The sequence below is a fragment of the Pipistrellus kuhlii genome, unplaced genomic scaffold (genome assembly GCF_014108245.1).
Source record: "Pipistrellus kuhlii isolate mPipKuh1 unplaced genomic scaffold, mPipKuh1.p scaffold_m20_p_3, whole genome shotgun sequence".
Classification (NCBI taxonomy): Eukaryota; Metazoa; Chordata; class Mammalia; order Chiroptera; family Vespertilionidae; genus Pipistrellus; species Pipistrellus kuhlii.
Genome location: NW_023425529.1, coordinates 33498794 through 33512155, shown reverse-complemented (window position 1 = coordinate 33512155; position 13362 = coordinate 33498794). Strand labels below are relative to the sequence as shown.

The 13362-nt window shown below is 36.6% G+C and overlaps 1 protein-coding gene across 1 annotated transcript in view; it reads left to right on the top strand.

The window, feature by feature from the left end:
* SYT10 (synaptotagmin 10) overlaps window positions 1-12570 on the top strand; it is a 62228-nt gene extending 49658 nt beyond the window's left edge. The window contains exons 4-7 of the mRNA XM_036458657.2: window positions 526-646; window positions 3918-4089; window positions 6989-7118; window positions 10503-12570. Of these exons, the coding sequence (XP_036314550.1) occupies window positions 526-646; window positions 3918-4089; window positions 6989-7118; window positions 10503-10574 (495 nt within the window). The 3' untranslated portion in view covers window positions 10575-12570. The remainder of the gene's footprint in view (window positions 1-525; window positions 647-3917; window positions 4090-6988; window positions 7119-10502) is intronic.
* Window positions 12571-13362: the final 792 nt, after the last annotated feature.

Genomic DNA, 13362 nt, shown 5'->3' with positions numbered 1-13362 from the left:
TCATTTCTGAAGACGATGGGAAATGAGTGGAATCAACAGTCTGGTTTTGACTCTATTAAGTTTGAGATTCCTGTTAAAAACAAAAGTGAAGTCTGGCTGGCATGCCTCAGTGGTTGAGCTTTAACCTATGAACCAGGAGTTCACGGTTCAATTCCTGATCAGGGCACATTCCCGGGTTTCAGGCTAGATCCCCAATAGGGACTGTGCAGGAGCATCCAATCAGTGATTCTCTCTCACCATTGATGTTTCCATCCCTTTTCTTCCTCTATGAAATCAATAAAAATATACTTTTAAAAACAAAAATACAAGTAGAGCTGTTAAGAAAACATCTGAGATAGCATATATTCTCTTTTCTTTCTCCACGTGGAACAGCTTTCTCACAATGTTATTTGTATCCTCAATAAAACAATTTAAAATAGCATTCAAATATTCTATTAAAGTGATTTTTCACTTAACCCCTTCAGTTACATTTTGTATTCACTCTCTGATGTTTGAAATTGCTAACATTACCAATTGCTTTTCTAGGAAAGCGTAGACCTGGGTGAAATCATGTTTTCCCTTTGTTATTTGCCAACTGCTGGACGTATGACATTGACAGTCATCAAGTGCAGAAATCTGAAGGCTATGGATATTACTGGCGCATCAGGTATGCACAAGAGTGGTTAGTGAGCCAAAGATACATTCCCGAATAAAATAGTCCATGTACCTACCCAAAAGTATGTGTGACGATGGAATGAATGAGTTCATTTGTCTGCATTGGGTACAATAAAAGTGGAAAAAGAGATTACCAACTGAAGTGCTCCAAATAACCTCTTTTATTTGCATTATCATAAAATTTTAAAAGGTGTTACCAAATAGATTGACTTTGAACTTGAGTTTTTATTTTTGTTTCTTCCTCTATTGATTAACTCTTTCTGAAAAGTATGTGACTTACCATCCACTTCCCTTCTTGCAGCTAATCACTTGCTTATAAAAGATGATTCTTGGACTTGAAGGCATGTACTTGGAACTTGCATTAGTCTATGACTGGGGACTACTTGAAGACATAATTAAACTGAATTTATTTCCCTAACCTGATCTGCAGAGGAATAACCAGGTTTCAAGAACACTATTTGCATTTGCATTCTTACTACCTAACTAAAAATTAGGCAATAATTGGAAGTATGTTCTAGCACATGTGTCAAACACAAGGCCCTCGGGTCAAATCCGTCCCGCCAGGCCTTGCAATGTGGCCCACACCGCGCTGTCATCACTGCACTCCGCTGCGTTTCCATCACAATGACAGTTTATGACTGTTCAGTAAACCATTCGGCCCGCGATTTAGGCTGGATTTTAGATTTTGGCCCCTTCTCTGATTGAGTTCGACACCCCTAATCTAAGGGATGGAAAGAAATAATAAAATAAGTAAATGCTTCTTGAAGTTTCTTGAAAACATTCTTGAAGGAAATGTTTTTAGTGCTAACTTTGTTAGTGTTAAAGCCACATCATTCTTTTATCCTTTCATTTCCATCATTGCAGTTCTGGAGAATTATTTATAACTGAATATGGGACCTTTGGCATACTCTGGGGAAAGAAAACTAAGAGTAGGGAGGCCAGTAACCATTGATTGAAATGAACAGAAATAATAAATATTAATAGAGCTACAACAAAGGATGATATGGGGACAATTTATAATGTTGTGGTTCTTAAGAACAAAAATACCCCCTAAATTTGCAATACAAAAAGCCTGAGGAAACTAAATTCTAGTGTGGGAAGAGGGACAGGATTTAGTATATAAATAAGAAAAATTAGATGCAAATGTAAATATGGATATTATGTTCCCTTTTATGTAAGAATGGGAATTTTTAGGATATATGTTCATGTTGCTAATATCATAAATAAATACTAGAATGGTACAAATAAATTGGGGTTGGAGTTGAGAGGTATGGAGACAGATGGGAGAGTGACTTCTTATTGCACATCCTTTTCTAGCATCTTGACTTTTGAAATATGTCATGATTTACTATTTATTTATTGTATTTGTTGCCATTTTATTGGTCTTTTTTTTTCCTAATCTTTATTGCTACATATGTCTCTTTCCCCCCCCCCCCCCCCCGTTGACTCCCTCCAGCCCACTCCTGCTCCCCACCCCAGGCTCTCATAACCCCACTATTTTTTTATTATTATTATTGGCAATACATAGTTGATATACAAATGTAGAAGAAGGTAAGTAAATTCCACATTTATTTTTAAATAACCCAAGAAAAATTATTGGGTCAACAAATGTTGAAGAACTTAAGTTAAATAGTGTACTCACAAATTATTGTTTATTCTTTTCTTTCTACCACGAATCAAAAGAGATCCAATTTTGAGACAAGCAAACAACATCAAAGTTGTAATTAAGTACAAGATTACTTTTTATTTATATGAGGCTTTTTATGAGATGAGTGCGTGCTTTACCAATACCACCTCATTAATTCTCACAAAAGACTTGTGAATCAACTCAGGAACCGGTAAATTATCCTTGTCATGAGGAGAGTAGAGAAATGTCATCAGAGACATGATGGGGACATGGAAGGATAACCCAGGCCTTGTTCCCATTGTTAATGAAATGCCTTGGCCTAGGGGCTCATACACAAAAATAGAGCACAAAAAAATGAGCTTCTTCCTTAGAACATACTTCCAGTTATTGAAAAATCTAAATATATACATTTTTTTTTGCAAAATAAATAAATGAAAATAAATAGAAAATAGCCATTGAACATTGCCCTTTCACCTTGTTTTCTTCTCCATACCTCAATTCTAGCCACCAGATATGTTTATAACCCATGGAGGATATGCTTATAAAATACATAGATACATTTTTCTAAAGATCAAAAAATATTAATTTGCTCAACTAAAGTTAATATTTCCATCACTTTGGCCTATTCTAAGAAAATAAGATTTATTATGACATTGGTGGAAAGAGAAAAGGTGGTGGTGCTATAAGTTGGAGGGTGACCAGAAAATAAAAAACATAAAGATAGAGCATAGAAATTGATTGTTTTAACCATCTATCATGCCAATACCCCCGCCCAAAACCATGCCTTCTTTTTATAAAAAAGTGAAGGTTTTAAAAAAACTTTTGTGTAATACTATATAACTTTCTATAGTGCTGTAACAATTGTTCTACATAAGGTGTCAGGAGTAAGACAGTAGAGACTAATATAACCCAACTAAATTTTTCTCTTTTCAGTTGGCATCATATAAACAATGTCATAATAGAAACCTTTCTTGTGGCCATCTTTAAGGCACATATTGCCCTCTTTTTGTATGTTCTTGAGCCTCTGATAATTATGTGTAGTAATCATTTCTCAATCTGAGATCTTTATTAAGCACTAATGCTATGATTAAAATGAGACCTCTGATTGTAGTATCTTTTCCAATGATTGCAGAAAATGCCAGCTATTGTAGTTGTTGCTTTCTAATTTCTACTTGATATGATTATATATACTGGTCTAGATAGAGTGTTGCTCTTTCATACGTTTTAGTATTCTTATTCTAAATTATTTTGAAAGAAATTAACTTTAATATAATTATCCTTACTTGTTAGGATCCTATTCCTTAGAAATCACTGCTAGTACACTGTGTCCTCAAATAGCTATGTCTAAAAGACTCACTGTAGCTCTGGATTGGCTCTTGAGAAACAAGTGAGTTCTCTCTGTTATAGTACAAATTGTGAGATCAAGTTAATTATTTTCAAGTTTATTCAAGATAAATGCTTTTACTTAAAGTAAGACGTCCTAGTGAGTCTACTGCTCCCAAATAAGTCATTTGGATTTAAAACTGGTAATATTAAATAGCTTAAGTGCCACTTTTCTTAGTAATAATTAACAGCAATTTTATTTCTACTTAATACCATTACTTGTATTTTAACAAAATTACCTTCCCACTCCTAGATCCTTATGTCAAAGTGTCTCTGATGTGTGAGGGTCGGAGATTAAAAAAGAGGAAAACAACTACAAAGAAAAACACTCTAAACCCTGTGTACAATGAGGCCATTATTTTTGACATCCCTCCGGAGAATGTGGAGCAGGTCAGCCTGTCCATCGCGGTCATGGATTACGACAGGTATGTGTATCTGTGTACTCACTGCTGAACGGTCATGTTTAGTTATATGCAAACCATATTCCACTGTAGTGGTTTTAATGTCCATTGGAAGAGGAAAAAGTTATTCATTCAAAACTCATTTATTCCATATTATAATATTTCTTTTTCTGTTTTTTTTGTTTTTTTTTTCTTCTTCCTCTCCAAAAGAAGTCACTGTTAAGTTGAAGAATGGGACACCTGGGGCTGGAGAAAGAATGGGTACACAGATGCAGTATGGAGCACATTATAGACAGCACTGTGTGAAGCCTTTTGGCAGTGACAACAGAAATTAAAACCCACGGAGTTTGTTTTCCCAACGGAGCTGGAATATGAATATTATGATTCTTATCAGAGCTCTATCATTAACTGGCTGTGTGAAAGGGAAAGTTATGCAATCTTTTGGACAGTGGTCGGCAAACCCATTAGTCAACAGAGCCAAATATCAACAGTACAACCATTGAAATTTCTTTTGAGAGCCAAATTTTTTAAACTTAAACTTCTTCTAAAGCCACTTCTTCAAAATAGACTTGCCCAGGTCATGGTATTTTGTGGAAGAACCCCACACTCAAGGGGCCAAAGAGCCGCATGTGGCTTGTGAGCCGCAGTTTCCCGACCATGGCTCTAGGATAGGGGTGTCGAACTCAATCAGAGAAGGGGCCAAAATCTAAAATCCAGCCTAAATCGCGAGCCAAATGGTTTACTGAACAGTCATAAACTGTCATTGTGATGGAAACGCAGCGGAGTGCAGTGATGACAGCGCGGTGCGGGCCACATTGCAAGGCCTGGCCAGACGGATTTGGCCCGTGGGCCTTGTGTTTGACACATATGCTCTAGGAGATTTGCTTTTCCACTTGTAAAACATCAGCATAATATGGAACTGTGAACAGTGAGCATTAAGAGAGGTTGACTCGTGGCCATAGGAATGCAGCCTTGAGGCTCTCACATCTATCTTAAAACATTGCTGGGTAGCCAGCTCTTCCAGCTCACACACATGGAGTCACTTCTCCTTTCATGAGAGAAATTGCAAACCTTCAGGTACAGCTCTGAAGGTTCCTCCTACTTCAGCCCTTACCTTTTATCTTCCTACCCTCCCCTTGCCTGAGATAGTATCACCTTGCTCTGTGTATCTCTTCCCACCCATGCCTTACAGCCCTGCTCAAGTCGTCACTTCTGTCTTTCTCCGCTAACCCATCCCTTCTTCCTCTGAACTCTTGTCCCACCTTAAATATTCATAACTCTTCTTTGGTCCTTGCTCTATACTTCTTTCTATTGTTTTGCTTTTCATATTTATAAATTCTTTTTGGAAAGGACTACTGTATGTTTAACCTACAAAATTATCAGCAATAGACAGTATCTTGTTACATTTTTGTTGTTCTAATAATAACACAAGTGGAATGGAACACACATATGTAAATATTTTAAAAGAGTGCCCACTATATAGAATCATGAAAGTGATAGTAACCAGGACCCCCTAACCTTGAGTAATTAATATGCTATCTTTTGGCTCAGAGTTAACAAAATGAAGCAGTGAAAAATAAAATGACATGTATCATCTAATATCTGAAATTAAATTATATCACAGTTTACAAAGAAAGCTATCCTACCTAAGAAAAAAGAGAACTCTTGAGTTAGCTGAAATTTCAAATGCTAAACATGTGCTGTTTTCATTGGGAGCCCTTGTCCTGCTTTACCGAGAAAATGAAGAAAATGACTCCTATTGATTTCTCACCCCAGGGATTGCAGGTAGATCCAATGGAGAATTTGTCATTCAGATAAGTTTAAGGAAATGGATCCTGACAATATCCAAAACAGGAGGATGAAAAAAAAACACAAACGTATTTTTAAAAGTATGTTTGTTTGGGAAACTTAATAGTGAGGAAAATGTTAGTAAACATAAAAACCGATATCAGTGACAGGAAGAAAGCAATGAAATGTCCTAAAAATAACCTCAAAGTCTTCTTAGAGGTGTCTTTCAAAATAACCTTTAGAAATGCCTTTAAATTATACTCCATTCTTGAGAAGCAACCTAACCATTTGCACATTTGAGTCAATTGTCTAAATTCAAATGCTGTCTCAACCTTTTACTAAGCAGGCAGGTCCCTGGACTTCTAGCTGTTTGTCTGTAAAATGAGATGATGGTGATGACACTCATTGTCTTGGTGTGAGGATTAAGTGAGGCAGTACCTTCAAATTACTTAGAACAGTGTCTGGTATATAATAAGATCCCAAACTATTAACTGTCGTAATTATTTTGATTTATTGCTGTAAAAACAGGACACGAATGGAAAATACAATGTTGTTCAGTATGCTCTGCTGCTATGCAGTGATAAATCTGTGGTATTGAACATAGCCCTGCCCTGTTTAATTATAGTACAAGTATAACAGTCACTGACACATCATTTAGAGTCAATTAAATATGGTCTTTTATACAAAAAAAAAAAGTGGATACTGAGGTCTTGATGAGAAATATGAGCATCATTATAAAACACTAAGCCTTGTAGAAAGAACAAGATTGTGATTCACCTCACTTAACGTTAATAGGATTGCTTCCAAGAAAGAAACTCATCATATAGGTAAAGACCAGCTGGCATTGCTCATTCACGCTGTTTATTATGGTGCAGTGTGCTCAAGTCACGGAGCACTAAGATGGTTTGTGTGAGCACCTTTACAAATTCATTTTTTAATGCTGCTTCTGTTTAATAACTTTTAGTTTACTTAAGACTTTTTTTATTTGCCCTAAAGTAGTTTGATTTGCAAAATCTTTTAGAACCTGTCACAAAATCCAGTGTTTAAATCATATGTTTAAAATTCTGCTAAGATGTGTAACACTCCGTGTACTTTTGCATATGGAAATGAACATGGAACATTCTCTGAATTGTAGGGTGGGACACAATGAGGTCATAGGAGTGTGCAGAACTGGACTGGACGCTGAGGGCCTTGGGAGAGACCACTGGAATGAAATGCTGGCCTATCACCGAAAACCAATAACACACTGGCACCCCTTGCTGGAGGTGAGTGTGATTCCCTGACATCTATTCCTATTGAAAATCTCTTTTGCTTAAGTATGCTATCTGCTAACCATTCTCTGATGTTTTATATATTCACCTATTCTTTTAAAAACACCACACAGATGTTTCTCTTGCTTTGCCCCACAGACTCTGTCATCCAGTATTCAAAGTTCTGTGTGTCTTGTTAGATTTCCAAAATCGCTCAACTTTCTGGGCTTGATATTCCTTTGGACAGTAAGCCCCTAAAAACTGCAAGTCTATTATTTTCTTTCCATAGCGGGAAAACTTACACCAATGAACGGTGGGGCCCTCCAGTAAATTCATTACTATAATAACTGGAAATGGAATGTCGGTGTTTTTCTTTTGTGAAAACTGCCACCTCACCTAAACTTCTCCAGAAACCTTAGCTGGAGGTCCTATCAATGAATACCACTTATCTATGTAAGAGGACAGGTGTATCTAGCCCAACTCTGGCCAGGAAGGAAAGTGCTCTCAGATTTTTTAAATATAGAGGCGTCCGCTTGTTTGAGACCAAAGCGCGCCTGTGCTGTGTGACTATATATTGGAGAAGCTTGGGGCGAGTTACTCTAAGTTCTGCTATTATTCTGTCTCTTAGTAAACGGAGAGAGTAAAACTAAATAACACGCTGAATGTTGAACTCTTAGCCCTGAGTGTGATGCAGTGTTAGCTTCGAATATAATAATAGCTATTTAGCCAGAATGGGTAACAGTACCAGCTTCTGTCAGGATTTTTAGCCTGAAATTAATTGTCAGTCTACTCAAAACACTGCATGTTGCTAGATGGATAAGCAATTTCTGGAGCCTCTGGAAGAGTCACAGAGTAAGTTGTTTATACGACCTGGTTAACTGAAAGGTGATGCATGTTGGCAGAAGGATTTGTGGCAGATGATGGAATTTATGCAATTCAATAAAAAGAGCAGTTATGATAACCACATGGTAACTGGATGATGGATTGCTATCTCGCTGTGGATATGATTCTGCTCCTTGTTCTAGCACTGGGTGCAATGTAATTAACTACTAAATGCCAGTGGGCTCAGGTCCTAATCTTAGCTTAGTCACAAAAATGTGACCTTGGCCATGTTACTCAGAACATTATAGAGAAAACTGGATGAATGCGTTGCCTGCTCAGACAACAGAGGTGAACTGTCATCAAAGATACCTGCTAGCCAAAACCAGTTTTGCTCAGTGGATAGAGCGTTGGTCTTCGGACTGAAAGGTCCCAGGTTCGATTCTGGTCAAGGGCATGTACATTGGTTGTGGGCATATCCCCAGTAGGGGGTGTGCAGGAGGCAGCTGGTCTATGTTTCTCTCTCATTGATGTTTCTAGCTCTCTATCCCTCTTTCTTTCTTTCTGTAAAGAATCATTAAAATATATTTTGGGGGGGGAAAAGATACCTGCTATATGTGTATGTTTCACATGTTTACCTCACCTTATCACTTAAAAGCCCTACACTCACAGAAGTGCACCTGTACACAGCACTTTCCCCTAGAGTGGTTCAGACAGAGGGACAAGTATATCCTCTGAATAGTTCAGTGAGTCTTGGGAAGGTTGTATTTTATTTCAACAGTGTTTTTGTCTAAAGTATAAAGTTTACTGCTTATGATCATTTTCCTGATTTTCATCTTTGTTTTTATTTAAGGATTGAAAAGTGAATATTGATTTATTTTTTAAAAATATGTTTTTATTGACTTTTCTAAAGAGAGAGATGAAGGGAAAGGGATAGAGAGGTAGGAAGACTGAGGAGAGAGAAAACCACCAACGGGCTGTCTCCTGCTCACTCTCCACTGGGGACTGAGCCCACAACCTGGGTATGTGCCCCAAGTGGAAATCAAACCAGTGACCCCTGGTTCACGCTGGCTGGGTGAAAGTATATATTAATTCTAAGAATCTAGGCATGGGAGTAAAATTTGCTGGGCCAAGAACCGCACTGAAGGGGAGATGTAGATTCTCATTCTCTGCCTGGATTTTCCTGGGCAGACTACCATTCTGCTTACAGTTGCATTTCTCCATAGTTAGTGAAAATGGAAATGCATGCCCCTTAGACTTCACAGGCACTATGTAGAGAGGAATGAGGAAATATGAGCAAGAACTTTAATGAAAGGGCATATGTTGTGCAACCCAGGGCATATGATAATGACATATGACTAATAAGCATTTATACATGTATCTGACAAAGGGGAGCAATGGGTTTGGCAGGTGTTTGTGTCAGGCATTGTAGGATATACAGGAAGAATAAGCTACAATATGAATATCAGAAGATCACAGACATTTTTCTAGCAGTGGAGTATCAGAGGATAAGTGGACTAAAATATGTAAATATACTTTCTCCAGCAAACAGCACCTTTTATCCAACTCCTGTACCTACATTCAATGGTCAGACAAAACATATGGACTAGAGACCTAAGAACTGGCTGGATTTTGCACTGTGGGAAAGTGATACGTGTGTAATAATGTGTTTTGTTGCCAGAGAAAGGATTAAAATGAGAAGGGAACAATTCCAGAGCTGGGTAAGTTGGTGGGCCAGAGACTAAAGCATCATTTAGAGAGTCTGGTTAATTCTACCTAGATGGTCACAAATTTATTCTGTTGTAACTAAACTTTTAAAATACACATAATATTTGGGGACTGAAAGAAATTATTCTTCATCACTTGTGGCTTCCATTTGCCAAACTTAACCCCTGTCATCTCATTAATTGCTCCTATAAAAGTCACTTTCTGCTTTGGAGCAAGTAAAATGCAGTCTCTTGTGCCTAGACTTATTACATTTACCTAGCAATTGCCAACCCTCCACCCCATACAGTAAACCAGTAATTAATTTACAGTAAGAACTAAGCGCCTGTCATAGAATGTGAAAGGAATAGTTGTCCATGCCTGGCTGCTCTGCATACCATCTGTGTGCCATACCCTGCCTACATCTCTATGATATATTGGTGTCCTCTCATGTGACTTCAGGAGGTGAGTAGTGGAGGGCAGGGGGGGTTATGTATTGTATATTTTCTCTTCAGAGGCTTGCATATCATGAATATTCATTGTTAAAAGGTAGCAATAGCTAGGCCAGTGTGGCTCAATAGATGAGTGTCCACCTATGAGCCAGGATATCAAGGTTCGATTCCCGGTCAGGGCATGTACCCGGGTTGCAGGCTTGATCCACGGTAGATGTGCAGGAGGCAGCTGATTGATCTCTCTCTCTCGCTTTCTCTCTCTCTCATCATTGATGTTTCTGTCTCTCTTTCTCCCTCCCTCCTTAACCCTTTCTCCCTGAAATCAATAAAAATAAAATTTTAAAAAATAAATAAAAGGTAGCAACAATTACCCACTTTATTATTTTTATACTAGGTCATACATTATGAAATTATTGTCTTTCAGTTACCTGGCCGGGCGAACAGTTTTGATAGTCAAGGATCCTGTTCATCTCCCAAACCACCTTCCACACCGTAATGCCTCCGAAATAAGATCATTGTAGTGAGGACCCAGGACATGTGCTCATCAAATCAGAAAAAAAGAAAATAAGGAAAGCAGGTTTGATTTCCTCATTTAAAATATATCCTGGTAGTAAACAAAATTGTGCAATTTTTCGTTTACCTTTTTATCTGTGTATTGACTTTGGACATCTTTATATATTTTACTTGAAAACAGATAGTCCTTACTTCCACAAGGCATTTTATTCTTCTTGTCACATGGCTATTAGCACAAAGAGTGTTTTATTAAGTTGTCATTATTTGCATAAGTAAAGAAATACATTTTAAAAAAGAATCAATACTTATCTAAAATGTAATATAGTCTATGCTGCTATTGTATAAAATAGCACATTTCCTATGTGTGGTTTGGATTTTATTAAACTGTTCATTTCCCATTATGCACATATTTCCAAATAAGCTTTAATGGAAATTTTTAATGTGATTTGCACAGGATTAAATCCTTGTGCCATCAAATTTTCTGAAAATCTTTCATTCTCAGTAAATTATTTTCTTGATGAGGTTTGGCTCTGCTAAACTCAGAACGTTGTCTCTCAAGCTTATTGTTTAAAGAAACATTTTTACTATAAATGTAAAAAGTAATATTTAGTAGCTAGAAAATGGAGGTTGAGCCACTTGGGCTACCATTTTATACCGTCTTAATGTTACATTAGTTCACCCATCTGTTACCTTGTTTAACTGATACCTTAAAATTCTAATAATCTTAATCTCAAATGTAGCACTAGTATTCTTAAGTAAATAGAATTAGAACTTGTTCATTTTTTGTGTTCGTAAGGTTTTCAAGTACTGTGACGTATATTTTGTGACATGAAGCGTCTGTGTAGACCTTGTGTTTCTGACAGATCATACTAACAGACACCAAAGGTACAATGAATATCTGTGCTCATTGTCATTCAGGTTGTACACAGTACTGGTGACTTTCAAACCCAATCAGAAGCTAATGGTTAAAACTCGGTATTTTCTTAAAGAAAAGGATGACCTATTTTTTAGGAAATTATAGAATGTACCATAAATAATACAATTTCAATATTTAATAAAAATAAATTCTGATGGCCCAGACCCATAGTCCTTTCATAAAAGGCATTTGCCTTAAATAAGGATCAAGGATCAGGCCACTGGCGTAAAAACTATGCAAATGTTTTTACAAGACAGAACTTCCTTCTAAATCATGTCAACTTTTTATTGTCCTACTTCTTGGCCCTTTTGAAGGTATCTATATTGAACAACCCAACCTTACTTTTGAGATTTGTACTGTAGATAGTGCATATTTCAAACTTATTCCAAGATAGGTGGTTAAAAGAATACAACAAAAAGGCAAGAAAATATGTACTTAATATATAAAAGCACCTTCATCAAAATGAGAAATTTGTATTTAGCAGTTTTAAAATTTTATCCCATATTTCTAAATATTAAAACATAAAAGTTTTAAAAATCTTGAAATTTGTTTATTGGCATTTCTCATAATGATGGCATCACTGTTCATTAAGATGTAATTTGCACTTTTAACAGTATAAAGGCAAACACAATTTCCCAAAATTTCTCAAATGCTTGTTAGCATCCTAATGAAAACAAGTATTTCTAGCTAAATTTTCTAATTGAAAACAGTAGAAGAAACCTGTTTGAAAATACCTGACTATCTTATCAAGCCCAAAAGAATCATTGCTGTAGACAGAATCACTGAATATGACACTCCCATTGTGGAATTCTTTATTTTACTGGAAAACAGCAATGGTCATATGGGAAAACAAATTATCCTCTTAATAAAATGACATTTTTGGAGGCACTTGTTTTATTAGTAGATATAACTGCAGCTTACGATTGACTAGTGAATATATTTCCTAAGTGAATGTAATAACTATTTTCATCTGCAAACATATTTTTAGGACTTTATACTCATTCTTAAAGCTAATGCTTTTCTTTGCCTCATATGGAGAAAAAGCTAATGATTGTGTTGGGGGGAAAAAATGCCATCAGCCAAACAAGATTATAGATTAAAATAAGTTTTAAAGATAATTTTTAAGAAATGTTTCCCATGGATTAAAATAAACTCAGCAAGTCGTCTTTCACGCAATATATGAGAGAGGTTTACACTCATAATTGATCAAGCATAATCATTTAAAATGATTGTTCATATTATAAAATTGTAATCCCACCGCTTTTCAATACCATACCTCCTCACTCCACAGAACCAGAATTTATCCCCTTCCTACTTGTGATTGAAGGTAAAATGTGTTTATATTTCCTCCACTAGTTTGTGTGGGATACCACATTTTAATGATAACACTGACACATTATGAAGTTGCAGTTTAGGTAATGAATGCCTAATTTTCAGGGATTTATTCAGGGACTTGCCAAACTTAAGTCTAGGAAAAAGGAGCCAATGTTGATTCATTTGCATAACAACACCAATGTTCTTTTTTCGGTATTTATTTGTTTGTTTGTTTGTTTGTTTATTTATTTATTTTACCTGATCCTCTTAAGTCAGTGGTCTGTAAACTGCTGCTCTCTAGCTACATGCGGCTCTTTGGCCCCTTGAGAGTGGCTCTTCCGCAAAATACCACATGCCAGCGCGCACAGACCGTGCGATTAAAACTTTGTGGCCCATGTGCAGAAGTCGGTTTCAAATGAAATTTCAATCTTTGTACTGGTGATATTTGGCTCTGTTGACTAATGAGTTTGCCGACCACGGCACTAAGTGATCAGGAGAATGAGGAAACTGAATATGAAGAGCATTAGTGTTTGTGGAATAT